The sequence below is a fragment of the Anabrus simplex genome, chromosome 7 (genome assembly GCF_040414725.1).
Source record: "Anabrus simplex isolate iqAnaSimp1 chromosome 7, ASM4041472v1, whole genome shotgun sequence".
NCBI lineage: Eukaryota > Metazoa > Arthropoda > Insecta > Orthoptera > Tettigoniidae > Anabrus > Anabrus simplex.
This window is the reverse complement of record NC_090271.1, coordinates 116037072-116058902: the sequence shown is the minus strand read 5'-3', so window position 1 is coordinate 116058902 and position 21831 is coordinate 116037072. Positions and strand designations below refer to the sequence as shown.

Here is a 21831-nt window from a genome sequence, read left to right as displayed (position 1 = left end):
TGTGTATACTTCCACAAGAATATGACGAATGGAAGAGAGGGTGTAAGCTAATACTGGTTGATTCTGAGTGGTGTACTGATTTATCCCCTTCTCTGAAATGAATATTTCAGGCCAAAGATTTAAATGAACACTAGTGTAAAAGCTGAAAAAATTATCGAAGTCATAGGCTTGATGATCGGGAGTAGGGGCACAGTACCTTGAAAATTCGTTTAGCCCTGCACGATAATCCACCTAAGAAAATCTTTGATTGGTGGCATTGCCTTTTCTGACTTAAAACCATCAATATTTTAAGAAAAATCTTCGGTGTTTTAAATTCAATATATTGCTGTATATATTTTCCTATCACACACTTTTAACTGGTACGAAGTGTACTTTGTCTTTTATACAGTCACTAAATTGGGGATTTCTTACAATGTAATAAATATATACTTATATTTCTCTTATTTTAATTGATATCCATGAAGTAAGGAAACTCTTATTTGATCGGGTCTCGGATTTCGAGTATCTACATAAGGTGTAAAAATAACTGAATATAACTTAGGAAAAGAAGAAATGAACATTATACTCGCAAATGCAATGGCTGTTATTGGACGATTAGGAAAATAGTATCCTGAAATTGATATATTTGATTACAATTATTACGATTTACATTATAGCTATGTCATTTCTTCTCCTTGGCCCTGAAACTGGTGTCTGAATAAGGAAGATGTCGAGTTATGATGTTATATGAAAATAAAACCTTTCGAAAATATTAGCACATATTATAGTAAACATTACCTGGAGAAGATACAACAACACCTTGATGACTGAATCGGTGTCTACGGGCTCGCTGTAACAACAGCTTAATATACCAAGCTCTAGCTAGGCTTCACTGGAGGAATTAAGTGAAAATGGACCTTTACGGTGTCTGAAGCAATGAGGATGAAACACTCGGCAGAAAAACATGGTGGAAGATCGTTAGATAGGCTGAAATATATACGTTCTAGATTAGAATATTAAACTACTTACGATAACAAATGCCTAAGTTATATCTCAGTGAGATACTTTCATTCTCGTATATTTCAGGAACCCAACACCAGAGGTGACAGAAGAATTCCCTGCGTGGCTTCCCTATACGAGTGATGCAACGAACTACTTGGATATCGGGTCACAGCTGGAGGCGAAGAAGGACTACCACAAGGAGCGAATGGATTTCTGGGACAACCTCTACAATTATTGAACAGACACAAAATATATACATTGAAATTGTATCTGTAATGTCTCTGTAACGGTAGTAAATATGTAATATAAAATATACTGCATTAAATATTTTCTTCCATAAGATGAGAGGAGGCCTACTGTATATGGAATTATTTTTGTTATTTACTATCAAAAACATATAATTTACAATGCATCATAACATGAAATACGTACACTGTCTATAGAAATTTCAACAATATTGATTTAAGAAAACCGCACCTCTGCAACCGTGTTCAGGAATCCTTCAATTTCTGGTCATTTAGGCTGCTTGTATATTACTTTTGACGTTCACTTTTACTCTAACAGATGGCAGAAGTCCAGGATCTCTGTGGGGAGATCTATAGTTAAGTTGCAATTAATTTTGTGGGGTAATTACGAAGTGTGTCAACACAAATCTTTTCAACGTCGGCATCGTACGATATGTAGTGTCAGACGGACATTGTTCCGCCCTTTCCAAATTCGCATATCTCTCTCGGGCTTCTTGAGACCGCGATCTTCTGATACTCTACCAGTGATTCGCAAATGGAGCTTATGACGTAAGTGAATCATAGTAGTGAACATGTTTACTACCTTAAGACAAATCTCGAGCTTCGAACAAAGTTTAGCGGAATTCTTATGCCCCATACAGTTTATCTTCCATATCTTGAATGTTAACAGTGGAATGTGCTACATAATAATAATAATAATAATAATAATAATAATAATAATAATAATAATAATAATAATAATAATAATAATAATAATACTTGAATGAGAAACGTAAAGTCATCAGAAAAATTATCAGCCCATAACTGACTGACGAAGGATACCGATTGCAATCTCGTACAAAAACCGAGGAGCACTCAAACCTTGCGGCCGACATCAGAAAAAGATGCCTGAAAATTTACGGACACATCAATCGCCTTCCAGAAAACAGACTGGCAAGAATCTTACTAGAAACAACATAATACATCAAAACAAATAGGTGGACATCGGAAATCCTCCAAGACCTGGAAAAATCAAGCAATCAAAGTGGCCGACATCGCAGACCGAACCTGCTACAGAACGAAAATCAGCAAGTGGGAAGTAGAGTCAAAGAGAAACCATTCAGTAAAAGACAAGAACCAAGTGGAAAGACGAACGAAGAACCATGATGAGAGAAAAATTGAAGGCTGCCTGAGAAAGAAGGAAATGCACAACTTCTAAGTGAGCTTTGCGTGATAAATTTCTTGTCTTTTTATACATAATATTATTATTAATAATAATACACCGAAAAAATCACTGTCACCATGCGGAAGCGAAGGCTAAAATTGAATGGGCGTCTAGAAAGAACGGATGAGAAACGGCTAAGAAAATATTCAAGTACATAACTGGACTGAAAGCTTCGACGAAGTGGGTAGAAGAGGTAAAAAGAGATGTAATAGAAAGTAAACTTACAATGGATATGATTCACAATAGGAAGGAATTTAGTAGCCGAGTGGACAGCATCAGAACATTCCAGGAGAAACCACCAAAATGTAGACCCAAATTGGTCATATCTGAGAAAGAAAGGAAGATCAGAAGTGAAAGGATGAAGAGGTTCTGGGAGAAGAAGAAGAAGAAGAAGAAGAAGAAGAAGAAGAAGAGAAATCCTTAAGTTGAATGTGGTCCATAGACGGCCAAATTCGGAAATAATAATAATAATAATAATAATAATAATAATAATAATAATAATAATCATTAGCATCATTAGCATCATCAGCATCAACATCAACATCATCATCATCATCCTACTGGTTTTACGTTTGGGTAAATCTACAGACACGAGTAAGGGTATTTGAACACATCGAAATTCCCTCGTTCGAATCCAGGATCAAACGCGCAAACTTGGGCTCAGAAAACCAGTGTTGTACCATCTGATTCACTCAACTTCAACTACATTCAACAACGTTTCAGTTTATTTTCCTGGTTGAACCGTATTGTTGTTTTCTGTGCATTAAGTACAGATTGACGACGTTTCGAATACAATGAAAATATTATTTGTCAAGGCGACTGATATACCCCTAGTCGATCCCAGGTAATCAGTCTCCCAGACAGCAATCACACTACAAGAGTGTTTTGTTTTTCTACTCCGGGGGAGGGGTGCAAGGCCTGCTCCCCCCGCGTGGCAAGCGACACACTCTACATTGCCTCTGACATGCTATTAATTTCTAAGAAGAAAAAAGATAGCAGGGAAGAGTGGGAAAGGTAGTAGAAGAGTACCTGCCTGTTTGCACATTAGACGCGTTACCAGGCCAGGTTTGTGTTGGTAAGGTGGTTTCAAGGCGTGGTATTAAGGGTCAGGGAAAACCACATACGCAGAAAAGAGAAAGAGCCTACATGTAAATCCTGGCGAATTCTGATAGCACTTGAAAAAGGATGTGGTTTCTGGATAGGTCCAGGTGTTTGTGTTAGTTGAGAAAAAGGTATCATGCACCAGCCATGAACCATAATCTCGCCGTTCCAGTAATCAGGTGATCAGTCCGTCTGGGCACTGCCGTGACTTGCGCGGGCCTTGCCAGTTGTGGAGCCATGCGTTTAGTACAACTAGGGCCAGCCGCACAGCGCCACCTCCTTGGGGGTCCTTCCACACTAGTTTCCGATCCCGGAGAATGAGGCCAAGCCCGCCGGGGCGGGGGCCTCCTGGATGGGTGTGGGTCATGGCGCCGGCCCTCTTTCCTCTCTGCCCACGCCATTGCCCGAAACACAGGGCAACTGCGATAATAAGCCGGGTGGCCCCCCGCGCAGTTGGCGCACACCGACGCCTTTTTAAGTGGTGCGCTTGCCGTGTAGTGGTGATCACCCCCACAACGGTTGCACCTCACTAAGAGCCCACATCGCTCCTACCGGTTGCCCCACCTCAAACAGCGGAAACACTGCAAGAGGGGAACGTTTCGGTCTCATCTGTTTTCCACTACCCACTGAGGTCCTCTCCTGTTTGGCTCCTCGGTCGACTGCTGTCCTGGGAGCAGTCGTGGGTTGCGGCTGGGTGGCCCGCTCCTGATGGACCTGCGTCGTCTTCTTTATCCTGGTCCGGGGGCGGCGCCTACTTCCAGGGGGTTTCTTCTTGGCAGGGGAAGAGGCCTTGTCCTGGTGGCCCTCCTCACGGCCTGGTGACCCCGGGGTAGCGGGTGGCTCTGCTGTATCGCCGTCTTCTCCCTCCTCCTGGCTGGCGCCGGTGGCATCGGTCAGTGTAAACACCCGACTGCGTTCCCGGTCCTGAAGGGCGCACATCGATGCCTGCAGCTCGACAGACACGCTGGCAGATTGGGCCTGGTTATCAGTCTCCGAACGCCAGGGGGCGTCCTTATCTGCTGCTGTGCTGCCGTCTGTCGTCACGGGCGCTTTCCTGGATTGCGCCCGGGTAACAGGCCGTTCCTGGTAGGCCTGGGTCTGCGTTCACTGCGCCCTGGCAGGTTATCGACGTTCCCGGTTGGTGGCCTTGTTGGCCTGCGTGTAGTTCGTGAAGTACAGCAATCCAAATGGGGCCACGCTATCGCGGCGCTCAAAAGCGCCGCCGTCGTCCTCGGTCCTTGGCTCCATCTGTGTGGCTGCCTCCTGGCTGCCTGTGTCGTCCAGCTGCTCCCTGAGTCCTGGTAACCGGACAACCTGAAAGTGTTGGGACGCCAGTTGCTCGTAGACGCGGAGACGGTTTGAGTCCTTAGGGAGGATGACGACCGCCCAGCCATGGATCACCTCGCCGATGAGTTGGATGATCGGCTACACTCCGATGAACTCCACAATCGCTGCAAGGAGGTCGATTACGATAATCGTCTTCAGGTAGGTGTGCTTCCTCCACCGGTTGTACACCATCACGGCCGGGAGTCTAATGTCAGGGCTGAGCACCGTCCTCAGCCTCGCTAGGAGTTCCTCTGTGGCTGCCCTGCAGTCGTAGTCGGACGGTCTCGCCGGAATGGATAGCTTATTATCCTTTTCCTCCTGAAATAAAAACCTGAAAGAGAAATAGCACCAGAAAGTACTTCTTGACAAAGATCACTGCGTACTTAAAGGTACACACAGGAGAAAATGCTCTTTCGGAGATGTACCAACAAGTACAGTTGCCTGACTAGTACTGGCAAAGTACCAATTGCCTGGCGAGGAGAATTGAGTCAGCGGGAAGCACGAACGTCCTGCCGCTGTGACTGCCAAGCTCGTCCTACTACAAGAGTGTTTTTTCGACCCCCCCCTCGAAGCCCGCTCCCCCCGCGTGACCATCGACTCAATCTACATGGCCTCCGACATGCTATTAATTTCTAAGAAGAAAGAGATAGCAGGGGAAGAGTGGGAAGTGATACAAGGAGTATCTGCCGGTTTCCAAGTCAGACTGACGACAACGGCAAAGTTTGTATTGGTGGGATAGTGTTAAGGTGTGGTATTGAAGGGTCTTTCGAATATGTACTAATAAGTACAACTGCCTGGCTAATACTTAAAAAGTACAGAGCGCCTGGCAAGATGAGAGAAGGCTGAGCGAGAGGCACGTACGTCCTTCCGCTACGACAGTCAGCTCGACCCGAAAAGAGTGGTTCCTGACCTTGGTCTTATATATCCTAGCCTTTCTGGCTGACGTAAGCCTCCTGACTGTCTCGTGAGAATTCTGGAAGGAATGTGTCACAGCCAGGTAGAGGAGCTTTCTCGCGCTGTTATGTAATTGGAGGTTCGACCTGCGTGTTTATATTGTGGTCTGTTTGTCTTAATCTATGTATGATAGGCATCGAAGAATTAATGATTTTATATACTTCCTCTGTAGGTGGATTACTACTTTCGGTGGGGTTGCACCACTCCTTTAGGAATATTTTTGACGTGGGATGTCCATGTGATTCCATCAGTTTCAAATCTCGGTTAAGGAAGAACGCTTTGGTTTTTGCATGCACGTCAACACGCGCGAATTCTCCTTCAGATTTAGCTGGTGAAAGTGTAGCTCTACTGATTCTGAATATGTACCATCCTATTGCTGAAGCTATCCGAAGGCTTATCATTCGTCGCATAGGCAAGATTTGGCTTATATACCAGATTTTGCTGAGCGCATATATATATTTACATTCTGTGTTCTTTGCTGCAGGAGTTGTAATTTATATTTAGCTTGTTGTAGAACGCCTTTCGATAGGGTGGATCATGGGAGACTACTGGCAAAAATGAGTGCAATTGGACTAGACAAAAGAGTGACTGAATGGGTTGCTATATTTCTAGAAAATAGATCTCAGAGAATTAGAGTAGGTGAAGCTTAATCTGACTCTGTAAAAATTAAGAGGGGAATTCCTCAAGGAAGTATTATCGGACCTTTATGTTTTCTTATATATATAAATAATATGAGTAAAGGAGTGGAATCGGAGGTAAGGCTTTTTGCGGATGATGTTATTCTCTACAGAGTGATAAATAAGTTACAAGATTGTGAGCAACTGCAACGTGACCTCGAAAATTTTGTGAGATGGACAGCAGGCAATGGTATGTTGATAATCGGAGTTAAAAGTCAGGTTATGAGTTTCACAAATAGAAAAAGGCCTCTCAGTTCTAATTACTGCGTTGATGGGGTGAAAGTTCCTTTTGGGGATCATTGTAAGTATCTGGGTGTTAATATACGGAAAGATCTTCATTGGGGTAATCACATAAATGAGATTGTAAATAAAGGGTACAGATCTCTGCACATGGTTATAAGGGTGTTTAGGGGTTGTAGTAAGGATGTAAAGGAGAGTGCATATAAGTCTCTGGTAAGACCCCAACTAGAGTATGGTTCCAGTGTATGGGACCCTCACCAGGATTATCTGATTCAAGAACTGGAAAAAATCCAAAGAAAAGCAGCTCGATTTGTTCTGGGTGATTTCCGACAAAAGAGTAGCGTTACAAAAATGTTGCAGTGTTTGGTTGGGAAGAATTGAGAGAAAGAAGAAGAGCTGCTCGACTAAGTGGTATGTTCCGAGCTGTCAGCGGAGAGGTGGCGTAGAATGACATTAGTAGACGAATAAGTTTGAATGGCGTTTATAAAAGTAGGAAAGATCACAATATGAAGATAAAGTTGGAATTCAAGAGGACAAACTGGGGAAAATATTCATTTATAGGAAGGGCAGTTAGGGATTGGAATAACTTACCAAGGGAGATGTTCAATAAATTTCCAATTTCTTTGAAATCATTTAGGAAAAGGCTAGGAAATCAACAGATAGGGAATCTGCCACCTGGGCGACTGCCCTAAATGCGGCTCAGTATTGATTGATTGATTGATTGATTGATTGATTGATTGAGTGATTGATTGATTAATAATAATTTCGTGTGGCTATTACTAGCCGATTGCAGCCCTTGTAAGGCAGACCCTCCGATGAGGGTGGGCGGCATCTGCCATATTTAGGTAACTGCGTGTTATTGTGGTGGAGGATAGTGTTATGTATGGTGTGTGAGTTGCAGGGATGTTGGGGACAGCACAAACACCCAGCCCCCGGGCCAATGGAATTAACCAATTAAGGTTAAAATCCCCGACCCGGCCGGGAATCGAACCCGGGACCCTCTGAACCGAAGGCCAGTACGTTGACCATTCAGCCAACGAGTCGGACTATTGATTGATTGATTGATTGATTGATTGATTGATTGATTGATTGATTGATTGATTGATTGATTGATTGATTGATTGATTGATGTCACCCCTAATACCTTAATTTCCTCTGTTACATTCATCCATAGCGGAAGATTTCTGTACTCTCTGCTTCTATTATCTACCAACATTGTCCTGGTCTTCTCAAAGTTAAGGACTGCCCCAGAATAGTGACCGTAAGTCTCTAGTGGCGTTATTAGCTGCTGGAAATCTGTGTTGTGGTCGAAAACCAGGCTGACATCATCAGCATAAGCAAATACATCGAAGGTTCCTGGTGAAAATGTGCGCTTTAATTTACTAATAAAAGGTTCCAACGATATAACAAACATTGCCATAGATAAAGGACAGGCCTGCCGCATTCCTCTTCCAACTCTGATTGCTCTTGTTAGGCGGACATTCACATTGATCTTGGATGTTCGACCAATTCTCAATTATTGACGTGAATCGTGCGTTGAAACTCAGAGCTTTAAATACCTCCAGCAGATATCTGTGATTTACTCTATCAAAAGCATGGTCAAAATCCAGTGATTTGCTTATTGAGTCTCGAATGTCAAAGATGGTATTAAGGATCGTGCGTTCTTAGACTGCACCTGATTGATGACTGAATGTTGCGCCCTCAACGAAAGCGCTAAGTCTACGTTTCAAGCATCGGGTGAGTATCTTATAATGAAAATTTAAAAGAGTTATGGGAAGAAAGTCAGCTGTAGTCTTGGGATGCGGCTTTTTTTGGAACTAGTAATATTACCCTTTCTTTCATCCGATCGGTATTCCTTCCCGATTCAAGAGTATTGTTTAAAGCGTCCATGAGTTCATTCTTGATGATTGGCCACATCAGAGCATAGAATTATTTTCAATATCCATCTATCCCAGGAGATCTATTTGACCCACTTTTTATGATAGCTTGGTACACTTCTTCTTCTGTTAAAAACACACATAAGTTGTCTTGATTGCGAAGCAGTACTCGTCCTTGTATGCCGTCAAAATACCGGTCTTGGTAATCCACAGGTGTATTGGATTCATCTCCGTACAAGTTTTCAAAGGAAAGTACAATAGTTTCTGAAATTTGTGAGTGGTCATCGATCGTCCTTACCTCAGAGGTAGTAAGTTGATGAATGCATTTCTGGCTTCCCCTACGACATGCTTGGATTAGATAATAAACTGAAGGCGTTTCCTCATTAGTACGTTGATTTTCTCGGGCGCTTATTTTTAGTCCTTCTTGGTACCTCCGCTACAATGCCAGCAACTGGGCCCTTACTTGTTTTTTTCTGTGATAAATCATTGGGTTGTTAGAGTCTTCGGTATATAGCTGGCGTACAAATTGATAGCGAAATTCAGTTTTATGTCTATACATCGGATGGCGTTGGGAGCTCTACGCTTTCGTGAATATTTTAACTCGGTGTTTCGCATGCAACAGCCGCAAGTCCAATGTGTCTATATATCAGTTTATTTCCCGTCCCAATCGTAGTACAGTAATTCGGTGGAAAATTGTTCTTGTTCTTATTCCTGTAATATCGTGTGATGTAGTTTCTACGATCCTCTTCCACGGGCTGGGCCTAGAGCTGGTAGCTTCAACTTGCATGTGTATGCACAATGATTAGAAAATTCCGCAGGACATACATCCACTTCGCGTACTTCTCCCTGAAAATGTTTGCTAACATAAATTATATCTAATCGGGAGGCTCCGGTGTTGTAGAAATAAGTGTAACCTGTAGATAGCGATCTTTACTGTTCGCACGTATCTTTCAGTTGTAGCCCGTCTATTAAAACAGCCAAAGCTAGACAACCTTGAAAAGAACCAGTGTGGTCTTTCGCTGACCTGGCGGCGGCCAAGTATCACGTTGCCTTGAAAGTGTCGGATAAGAGGAAGGATATCAATTGTAAATAGTTGTCGTCATTCAGATCTGGCCTGCGAACCTGAAGGTGCATAGATATTAACAATCAATAGATCTCTAACACGTACGCTGATCCCTCGCGCGGTCAAGAGAAAGATAGATTCAGTGTATGCAATGCTGCCCTTAATGAATATAGCGGTACCTCGTTTATTCTCATTTGCATTCACAAGAGTTTCGTAGCCAGGAATGGGTGCAGACCGGCTGATGCAACTTCTTGTAGTAGAGCAATATCAATGCCCTGTTCTCGGATGATTTTTTTAGTAGAAGTTTATTTACTGTTCGTATACAGTTTACATTAAGGGTCATTATCGTATAGGTTAATAACATTGTCATAATGATAAAAGTGGTTAGTCTATGTCCCATGTGTAGCATCGATCATCTGAACAGCCTGAGGGGTGTCCACTCTTTTAATCTTGGGTCCTTGGGGCTTGTGTATGGCTGCGTTGCCTTATGTGTGGCCTCTTTTGGGGACCGTATGGTATTTAGTTTGGAGAGGTTCTTCGCAGGAGGTGGAGTTTCGATAGTAGGTGAGTTACTAATCTCTCTGTGTTTTCTGACTCTTTCTCTTCGACGTTGTTGTGCACATCATCCAACTATCGATTCAGAGGCGCCTTGAGTCCATCAGTCTCTCCTGTAGGACAGAATTGTGGCATGTCATGGGGTGACTGGTTACGTGTCTCATCGGAGATGTTCTGCAGGGAATCTTCGCTAGACTGAGTTGACATTTCAATTGTGTGCCTGTCACCTATCTCAGTGTTCTCAATATCTTGCCTAGTACGAATTTCCGTATCCATGTGATTAATGTCCTGTTGGCTCACATCAGAACAACTTGTTGTTTGTAAGTGTATCTGTTCCTTCTGAAGTTGATTATTTTGTTGTGATTCATCTTGCGATTACTGTTCCCGGGACATGTTTGCCTGCGTGAGCGGCCGCAGTGCCCCTGAGCTTAGTTTACGGCTGGCTAACCGGCTCTGTGCTGTGTTGTGACTCTCTAGTGCAGGGCCTCTCAAACGCCCTAAATCTCACGCGTGCAAACTGAGGCGCAGAGATCCTGTGCACAGTGCATCGGTCCCTCTCGGCTCGGTTCGGAACAACGCTTCGTCTCTGGGCTACTCGGCTAAGCTCGGCTAAACTCGGTTCATTTCGGCTCGCATTTGGAGCGCTACGGAGCAAGTGAGGAAGAGGGAGAAGGGCGGAGCGAGCGAGACAGGCGTGGGGAAAGAGAGAGACAGCACTATTGCTCCAAATCGAGGGGTGGGGTCTGCACTCTGTTAAACCAAGCGAAGTCGTATTTTGCACCGTGCACAGTACATGCACCAGGCGCATGAACCCTGAGAGGCCCTGCTGTAGTATCTGGGGTGTTTAATGCAACATTCTCTTGTTGTGGTTATCTTATAATGACGTATTCGTATTCGATAACGGAGGGAAATCTGCATTATCTAGTTGTCTCTGCTGTTCGTCTTGACTATTTTTGGATTCAACTACCGTTGGGGATAGTGTTCGCATTTTTTCTAGGCGCATCATTGAGTATAAGCGCAGTTGACATGCTCTACGCAGGTGATCGGAGGTATTACATATCGCGCACGTCTTTTCTTGTCCATCGTAGATAACATGGCCTCGAAGGATGAAATTTGTTGCTTTAATTCAGTGGAAATTTCCTTATTCCATTAGCAACAGGAAGTTTATAGTGTTGGGACCAATATTCATCCGTTACCCTTTTAACAATTCTATACTTGAAGAAATCGATGCAAATTTAATATTTGGGAATTTCTGGAGGATTGTTAAAAAGTCTGACTCGGGTAGCTCTATGCCTGCTTCAGTTATTTCCACTGGAACCCGTTCACTATTAAACAAGGAAACACCACTTTGTCCAGCATAGCTATTCAGCAATCTATCTAATATATTTCGTGAGATCACGTTTATATACGTATATTGAGTTTGTGGTGGCGTGATCCAGCTGATCCACGGTGACCTTTAATGTCTCTGATAAGCATACATGAATTTCGGCTGCCGATGGATGAATTTGATTCCGTTAAAAGGTACAGTTCAGGGTATTCTTCCTGATCTGTTGCATTGTGTTTTCTTAGGGGTACTGTTTACACTTTCACTAGTTAAGTACTTTTTAGCGATCAAACAGCACTAAATGGCACGATACCCTAACACTAGGCTCTTTACTTCACTCGACCTGCTCCGGCCATTGCTTGGACGAAACTGTCCATACTGCGACCACCCTCTTAACCGGATTCGGGTTAACTGGCCGACGTGATGAATAATATCGCTTCCGGTTTCCCACCACAACGAACAATATCGCTGCCTATCACCCCGTACTACTCGCGGCGGTAAACATGTGTTTTGTTTCATACCGCTTCTCCTTTAAAGTAGTGGACACCATTCTTAGTAATAATAATAATAATAATAATAATAATAATAATAATAATAATAATAATAATAATAATAATAATAATAATAATAATAATAACAATAATAATAATAATGTCATTGGCTTTACATCCCACTAACTATTTTCACAGTTTTCGGAGACGCCGAAGTACTAAGTCCCGCAGGAGTCCTTTTACTCGCCAGTAAATCTAGCGACACGAGGCACACGTATTTGAGCACCTAAAAATACCACCGGACTGAGCCAGGATCGAACCTGCCATGTTGGCGTTAGAAGCCCAGAGCCTCAACTGTCTGATTCTTTCATCCCGGCCCATTTTTAGACTTATTTTTCCTACAAAATGCTTTACGTCGCACCGACACACCGCCTTGTGGTGACGATGGGATAATAAAGGGTTAGGATTGACAAGGAAGCTGCCGTGGCCTTAATTAAGGTACAGCCCGAGCATTTGTCTGGTATGAAAATGGAAAACTGCGGAAAGCCGTCTTCAGGGCTGCAGGCAGTGGGGTTTGAACCCACTATCTCTCGAATGCAAACTCAGAGCTGCGCAACCCTATGCGCACGGCCAACTCGCTTGGTCATTTTTTGTCAGTTCATAAGCCTAAATATGGTTCAAAATATGATTTAAAACACGTTCAATTATAATAGGCTTATAGTATTATAAATTGCTGAATGGGGCCCTTTATTTTGATATTGCCGGTATAACTGTCCGTGTCAATATCAGATATAAATGGTCTGATCCCCAGCAGGTCGGTAAAGTTGCCCACTCTAAGTACTCTATATTTTTATCTTGTAATCGAAGTGGTTAATTTTCATAAGTAATGTACTAATACTTTAAAATGTCATTCACAAGCAATTAGTTCATCAGGAGCTTTCCACTAACTTCCAATAGAGAACATTGCTTTGATTTTTAATAACAGGTGTTTAATGGTGTCTCTGAAGAGATTAAACCTCAGTCAACTACTGTGAATACTAAGTTATGTTTGAATACGCAGGATAAACTCCGACATCTGAAAATGGTCTTCCTATCGCCGTTAGAGTATATAGAAGGAGAAAGGTCATGTCTACTTGAAACTCCAGTTAATCTCCACAGTCAGAGAAAACTCCAGGAGGACCCGCTTATTTCGGTAGTAACGAATGGACAAGGAATAGCATAGACGTACAATGGTTATGTATTGCTATGGTTTTGAAGAACAATGTTTGTTACCATTATGTTTACACATTCATATTCGATGAATTAAAAAATCCAGATTCAATGTATCACCATTAATATATCCAGAAAAATGTTAGAAATATAACTTGAGTCGTGTAGTACGTTCAGTGCTAACTTATATTTCGAATGCATATATATACTTCGTAAGTAGAAAGTAAAATACTTTTAAAATAACCTTTCATCGTCTGATAGCAATATATTTTCAATTTATATAGTCGCTTCGGTGCACTGGCTACACACTCGAATCCCAACTCCTGTTTAGGGGATTCGAATTCTGAAAATTTTCTATACGGATTATCTCCATGATTGATGGGAGGCAGCAGGGAGGGAATTAATTGATAAACCCCTGGCCAAGACGACAAATTGAGTATGTTTGCTGGAGCGACCCAATACAAATTTGGGAAAAGGACATTGAAGGGAATAACCATTGCTCAATATAGCTCGAGTTGAGTGAATCAGATTGTAAACATTGGCTTTCTGAGCACAAAATTGCGCTTTTGGTCCTGGCTCAGTACGATGGTATTTCAATGTGTTCAAGTACCCTAGCCTTGTTATTATTATTATTATTATTATTATTCAATGTAGCAGAACACTGCACTATTAATTTTCCAGATATAGAAGACAAACAGAAGGGGGTACAAGAATTCAACTACATTTTTTCGAAGCTCAAGATTTGTCTTAAGGTAAAGTAAACTCGTGTCCTCATCCCGAGGTGGTGCAGCCCTTTTTAGGTACACCCCCATTGGAGGTGAGCTGCATGTACCATTTCAACCACATACCAGCCCTCCTGCCATTCTTATATTGCTGGCAGTACCGGGAATCGAACCCAGGCCCCCGCGGACGGCAGCTAATAACACTAACCGTTACGCTACGGAGGCGGACTGTCTTAAGGTGGCAAACATATTCATTTCTATGATTCACTTCAATCATAAGCTCCATCTGTGCATCAGTGGTAGAGTATCTGCTTGCAAATCCGAAGATCGTGGATTCAAACCCTACAGAGGTAATCGGGTATTTTAACGGCGGAAAAAAGTCCATACGATGTGGATGCGGAAAATTTCTCTGGCGATACATTTGGTTGTTACCCGACAAAATGAATTAAAATTCAATCATAGATCTCTTAATAGAGATTCTGCCTTTCTGCCATCTGGTAGATTGAAATTGAACGTCCAAATTGACATACAGGCAGACTGAGGGACAAGAAATTAAAACAATTACTGATATCACTCGATTATTATTATTATTATTATTATTATTATTATTATTATTATTATTATTATTATTATTATTATTATTATGTCCGACTCGTTGGATGAATGGTCAGCCTACTGGCCTTCGGTTCGGAGGTTCCCGGTTTCGGGTTGCGGATTTTAACTTTAACTGGTTAATTCCAATGGCTCGGGGACTGGGTGTATGTGGCGTATTCAGCATTAGAAATCATCCTAGCCAGGGCCCTCGTATTCACAGACATTCAGGTCGCCTAATAGGCCGTCTAATATAAAAAGACCTGCACCAGGCCTCTCCAGCGGCCATACGCCATTACATTATTATTATTATTATTATTATTATTATTATTATTATTATTATTATTATTATTATTATTATTTACATTAGTTTTGTCCTTCTGTGGAGCCCGCTTAGCTTATGCTTCTGCTTCCCGGCTTCCTGTCTCTTCTGCTCTTAAAACCTCTTCATATTTTGACTTCTAGCCTCCCTATGATGGTCTGTCAAAGTTCGTTGTTGCCTCTCTTGTTTCTGAACTTCCCTGTGTCTGTCGACTATTTTCAGAAATTCGTTTCTGTTCAACATGCTTTCGGTGTTCAGACCCTGTTAATTTAGATCTTTGATAAGGTTGTGGTGCTCTCGCATTTCCTGCTATACTCCCATGTCCTCTTAACGAAACTGTCGTCACTCATCCGAAGAAGGTGTCCAGCAAACTTCAGTCGTGTCTTTATCATTTCATCAGTCAGTTCATTAGTCTGCTTGTACAGTTCTTCATTCCTTCTTTTCTTCCATATGTCACCTTCTTCCTAGGATCTAATATCTTACGTAACATTTTCCTTTCTATCTTCCTCACCTCCTCACCTACTGTATTGTTTGTGTGTGTGTGGGTTAGACATTCCGATGCATACATTGCATGTGGCCTCATTACTGTATTGCAGTCCGGCTCCATGGATAAATGGTTAGCGTGCTGGCCTTTGGTCACAGGGCTCCCGGGTTCGATTCCCGGCAGGGTCGGGAATTTTAAGCATAATTGGTTAATTTCGCTGGTACGGGGACTAGGTGTATGTGTCGTCTTCATCATCATTTCATCCTCATCACGACGCGCAGGGAGTCAAATCAAAAGACCTGCATCTGGCGAGCCGAACATGTTCTCGGACACTCCCGGCACTAAAAGCCATACCCCATTTCATTTTACTGTATTGCAGAGTCTTAATTTAGTTCTTACCGACAGTGACTTTTACGTTCTGAATAACAGTACAGTATGAGACAACAACTCAGGAAAATGATTCCATATAATCGTAGCTTATGGAAAAAGTATTTAATAAGACGTATTACCCAATATATTACATATTTATAGCAGTTCCAGAGAAATTCGATATATAATTTCAATGTTTATATTTTACACCTTTTTCAAACTGTAGAGGTTGTCCCAGAAATCCATTCTCTTTTTGTTGTAGTCTTTCTTCACTTCCAGCTGTGACCCGATGTCCAAGTAGTTTGTTGCATCACTCGTATAGGGAAGCCAAACTGGGATTTCTTCTGTCACTTCTGGTGTTGGATTCCTGAAAGAAAGTACCTGAATGAGATACAGTATACCTAAGACTATTTTTATTGTAACTGATTTACTAACACCATCATGAACAAATGTAGTTTAGCCTATCTAACAATCTTTCACCATATTCTCCTGTCGAATATTTAACGGGGCACCTACGCATCGAAGGATTTCGTCGATTAAAGGATGGAAAAAGGCTAGAATTGGAAAAGTATCAGCCGTGGCGTTAACTAAGGTACAGCCACGGCATTTTCCTGCAGTGAAAATTGGATACGCTAAAAGCCATCTTTCGGATTGCCAACGGGGAGGTTCGAACTCAAGCTCACAAATACGTCACCCGAACAGCGTAGCCAAGTAGCACAGTATTCGAAGTGCCTAGGCCCCCTAAAGTAACATGCTTGTCTTCTACCCAGAGGCCCTGGTTTACATTCCCGGTCAACGCAGGAATTTTTCTGGACTGAAGACTTTGGCAGGGTCCACTTAGCCTACTTAGACCAACTGTCTGATGAAAGAGATTTGATCAAAAACGCAAGGAATGCGCATGATGATCTCACCAAGTTGAACTGCGGCATCTGTCCGGGCAGCAGTCGTCTTGCCAGGCCAAGGCACAAATGGGCTGTTCTATGTTTTGTATTCATAGAGAATAATAATAATAATAATAATAATAATAATAATAATACCGAGCGAGTTGGCCGTGCGGAGAGAGTCATATGGCTGTGAGCTTGCATTCGGGAGGTTGTAGGTTCGAATGCTACCGTCGGCAGTCCGGAAGATGGTTTTCTGTGCCCGCTCATTTTCACACCAAGCAAATGCTAGGACTGTACCTTAATTAAGGCCACTGCCAGTTACTTCCCAATTCTAGCCCTTTCCCGTCATTGCGTCAACGAATTCCATCGATGTGTTAGTGCGACGTTAAACCACAAGGAACAAAAAAGGAAAAACATTCTACTGCAAGTTTTATCAGAATAAATGTTTCACCACAATATCCGGTTTGCACATTTATTAGATTTGTTGCTTGTCAGTCTGTTGTCTACACAGTAACTGGTGAATAATAACTTAATAAGTAACGGAATTGTGCTGAAAGTAAAGTTTTTAATTTTCACTAAAGAAGAATCTTCCCGAAACTTACCGTGTTTTAACGAAGTTGGTCCACAGGGTGATCATTCTTGATCTCACTTTAGCGTCCAGAGAATCGTCTGCAACTGGTATTCCAAAATCGTATAGGTATCCAAGATCATCGCTATGCACAGGGCCTGCGGGGTAAGAGAATTATTCCTCAAAGGCGAAATTTTATCATACAAGTACCAAGGAGACGTGTAATTATAAATTATGAGAACATTCCTATTATGACATAAAGTGCTGATTCTCCTAGCAATTAACAGTCCAAATAAAGCGAAATGGAAAATATTAAATGGTCTGGTGCCTGCAACTGGTCTTTACTTTAAATACTCTTGTATTTGTACAAATCAGCCTACAAACTAGCAAAAATGAACTTAGGGGATATATTGATATCACTTCCATACAAATTTCCATACAATCATATTTAATTACTTATTTATTACAATATCATTAGTAATAAATAATCGTGTTTAATCCAGATAATCATATTAATTATTTATTTTAATACAATGAGCCTACGTTCATTAATGAAGATAATTGGTGTTTTAAGGACCTGGTAATCGGTCCCTCGTACAGGAAGGTAGATCACGAAGATTTATATCAAAAGAGTCTTATGTTAGCTTATAATATCCCAAGTAATACACCATGTCACTGTTTTAACATCTAAATTAATCAGGGTCCGGTTTATTCAATCTCAATTCAAAGAACACTAATACACTGTTTATTAAAATAGAGTTAAACATTTATCAGCATGTTAAGATTGTTGCGTTTTTCCGAACATTTCCTGAGAACTGTTAACTAACAGGGTGTTATCTCTCACAATAGTCACGATTAGTGAGAATCTAGAAGGCATTTACAGAACCATGCAGTTTTTTGAGCGCGCTCCGATGATCTTTTGTTCGAATACAGCTGTAAACCATGGCGCGCGAAATCAACCTTTATTAGAAATTTTTGTCTTCACCGTGAATTTTCTGTTGCTCAATACACCAATATGAAAATAGAAGAGAAAGCGTGGTTCAAATATCTCTTCTTTTGGAAATTATTTACATGTATGTACCTATTACAGAAAGTAAGCAAACTAATGGATCCGTGCTCAAAGCTAAAAGTGACGTTTGGCAGAAGATTTGTAGAGAATTCAATGTACATACTGACGATAGCAGAAGATTTGTAGAGAATTCAATGTACATACTGACGATAGCAAAGGTACGATCAAACATCTCGAACAACTGTATGAAAAACATATTTAAGATACAGAACATCTGCATCGAATGCATCGAATTTAACAGCTTGAAATTGGGCAGTTAAGTTAAGTGAGAGTTTAACTGATAGTTAGTCTTAACCAATGTTGATTAAATGCTAATTTTGTTGAGTTCACTGTTAAATTATTTTCACATCCAATCAAATATTAACTGAGGTTCAATAAACCGGGCCGAGGTATTTTTATTATTGTTAAACCTGACCAACCAACCAGATTTATATGTAACTTTATCACATCCTTAACGACAGGAAAGATCAAGTTACCTTTTGAAATTTACCCAGGTAACATTGAAGAAAGTCGAAAGGGGCTGTGAAATGGTTACTGAGACATGTTTAACGTAAAATACGTCCCGTTTAGTAAATATTGTTGGAATGAAGTAGTCCGTATGGATTTGAGATTTTTTTTTTGCTAGGGGCTTTACGTCGCACCGACACAGATAGGTCTTATGGCGACGATGGGATAGGAAAGGCCTAGGAGTTGGAAGGAAGCGGCCGTTGCCTTAATTAAGGTACAGCCCCAGCATTTGCCTGGTGTGAAAATGGGAAACCACGGAAAGCCATTTTCAGGGCTGCCGATAGTGGGATTCGAACCTACTATCTCCCGGATGCTGAGATTTTATTGTTGACGTGTTATTTATTAATTCGACACCACTTTATAGTTTTCAAGATCATGAGTCCCAAATCATTTTTCAACACTGTGGCAGAGGATGTGCTCGACTATGCCTCCAGCATCGTGGAACTCACCTAAGCACGCCCGGCCACCTAAATTTTCAGACGCTTCCGATAAGCCCCTTGACGCTCGATATTAAAGATTTTGGACTTTTTGGAATTTTCAAGCCGCTTTATGTTATCTAAAGCATCTTCGATCATTTTGAAGTCATGTTTCACGACATACTTTTACGAAAGGTAAAAGTTTCTCGCTGTTCTCCACACCATAATTTTCTCGAAAGTTCAATGTATGATTGTATTTTGCCGTATACGCGTAGCAATAACTGATAAAAGGCAAACGTCACCTCATATGACGTGTTACCGCTCCGGAGTTCAAAGATGCTGTACTTGGTAACCGCGCTACACTACGAATTTATTACCTTAGGTTTGCAATATTATTGTATCATCCGATGACGTAGTTTAAAGATCAAACTCCCATTGCTGGATATACTGACCTTCATATTTAAAATGAGATGGTACTGCCGTCTCACTTATTATATTAAAATTATTTCGTCTTCATGGTTTTGCAAACCCCGTCTCTGTGGTGTAGTGGTTAGTGTGATTAGCTGCCACCCCCGGAGGTCCGAGTTCGATTCCCGCCTCTGCCACGAAATTTGAAAAGTGGTATGGTGGCTGGAACGGGGTCCACTCAGCCTCGGGAGATCAACTGAGTAGAGGGGGGTTCGATTCCCTCCTCAGCCTTCCTGAAAGCAGTTTTCCGTGGTTTCTCAATTCTCCTCTAGGCAAATGCCGGGATGGTATGTAACTTAAGACCACGGCCGCTTCCTTCTCTCTTCCTTGTCTATCCCTTCCAATCTTCCTATTCCCCGACAAGGCCCCTGTTCAGCATTGCAGGTGAGGCTGCCTGGGCGAGGTACTGGTCATTCTCCCCAGTTGTATCCCCCGACCCGGTGTCTCATGCTCCAGGACACTGCCCTTGAAGCGGTAGAGGTGGGATCCCTCGCTGAGTCCGAGGGAAAAAAACAACCCTGGAGGGTAAACAGATTAAGAAGAAGAAAAGAAGAATGTTTTGCAAAGATCATCGACCGAAATGCTGTTCTGAATTTAGAGACAAATTCTACGTCAAATAAAGCTTCTTAATAAAGTCATGGGGATGGCGCAATTTTCGCTATATCTAAGTTTTGTGAAATTCTATTTTTGCAGCTTAGTAAGTACAAATGCTATTTGTAAAATAATTAATTCATAACTTGCATTCATTACCTTTCGGCAGAGTCCATTTCTAGTCGAACATAAAGCCTTAAAAAATGAATTTTCATTCCGACTTCTTGGCTGAATGGTCTGCGTTGAGGTGTTCGTTTCAGAGGATCCCGGGTTCTATTCCCGACCGGGTCGAGGATTTTACTCGCGTCTCATTATCTCTTCTGACTCGGGGGATGTATGTTTGTGTTTCTTTTTAAACATTCTCCTCTTCATATTCAAACAATACACCACATTCAAGACCAACACGGAAACACGCAATAGTGTTGGCGCTAGGAAGGGCATCCGGCCCTAGAACAGGGCCAAATTCACATGCACGACCCAGTTCGCACCAGAAACACCACAGGTATCGGAAAAGCGGTAGTAGAAGAAGAAGGGCTTCAAAATTAAGATTATGTAATTAATGTTTTCTTAACTGTAATAGGTGATTCCGAGAAGGGTGCACATCATTGCAAGGAGATGCGCGCTCAACACAGACCCATCGCGCCATTATTCCTGATGTGATAGGACGGATTGATGGCCTTATCCCGGAAAATCTACGAATCACGGAAGAAGAAATACATTTGTGGACGTCGGTTTCATTCGGATGAGGGAGTCCAAGAGTAGATGCGATTGTGGATCCGTCATCTCTCTACACAACTGGAATTGATCGTCTCGTCTCCCAGTGGAATGCATTTAGTACCGATTTGGTAGTTACTTCTGAATAAAACAATTCCATGGTCACGTTGTAGCGGGTGATCTGTTTTCATTTGACATTAATGAGATTTCGTTGTGAAAAGTTCGATGAATAGACCTACATTCTTTTATTCTAAAATACACTGGAGAATTTGATTACAACTCTTTTATTCATTCTGGTTGTGAAATGTTCATAATTCCCTGATTTCTACGGTACATAGAGTTATCATATTGATAGTTTCTTTGGCGAATACTTAGGAGGTCTGGTGGGAAGGGGTCTGACTATTTTTCAAGACCCTCCGGTTCGAGTCCAATGTTCTGCAATGATTTTTAATTTAGGAGGTAGAGGAACATATTTCATTGGTTTCGGCATACCTGTTGTCGCACTGTGCATTTGTCTATCGTCATGGATTAAAGTAAAATGTTTATTTCACTAACAACACAGCCCCGTGAACAGCTCCTACAGTATGAATGTTACTCGGATATAATGACTGTCATTTTTAATTACTTTTTATCAGATATACAAATCTAGAATTCAACTATCCTGAATTTTTGTCATGTATTTCCATTTCAAATATGGCATCTGGCTTACTATGTATTTCGAATTCCAATATGCTATCCGATTTAATAATATGTATTTATAATTCCAAAATGCCAATTTTAGAATTCCTAGAAATATATATTTCTGATATACTGCATTTGTACTTAAGGTATTTCATTACGGGAATGACGTTTACCCCAATGGATTGCGGTCCCTATAAA

The 21831-nt window shown here is 41.6% G+C and overlaps 2 protein-coding genes across 2 annotated transcripts in view; one reads left to right on the top strand and one right to left on the bottom strand.

Annotated features, from left to right (window-relative positions):
* LOC136876951 (esterase FE4) overlaps positions 1–1307 on the top strand; it is a 45181-nt gene extending 43874 nt beyond the window's left edge. Inside the window, exon 10 of the mRNA XM_067150719.2 lies at positions 1066–1307. Within this exon, the coding sequence (XP_067006820.2) occupies positions 1066–1219 (154 nt within the window). The 3' untranslated portion in view covers positions 1220–1307. The remainder of the gene's footprint in view (positions 1–1065) is intronic.
* A 14515-nt stretch (positions 1308–15822) lies between these two features.
* The window catches only part of LOC136876949 (esterase FE4), a 50680-nt gene continuing 44671 nt past the window's right edge, over positions 15823–21831 (bottom strand). Inside the window, exons 9-10 of the mRNA XM_067150718.2 lie at positions 17222–17345; positions 15823–16102 (exon numbers count right to left, since the gene is read on the bottom strand). Of these exons, the coding sequence (XP_067006819.2) occupies positions 15940–16102; positions 17222–17345 (287 nt within the window). The 3' untranslated portion in view covers positions 15823–15939. The remainder of the gene's footprint in view (positions 16103–17221; positions 17346–21831) is intronic.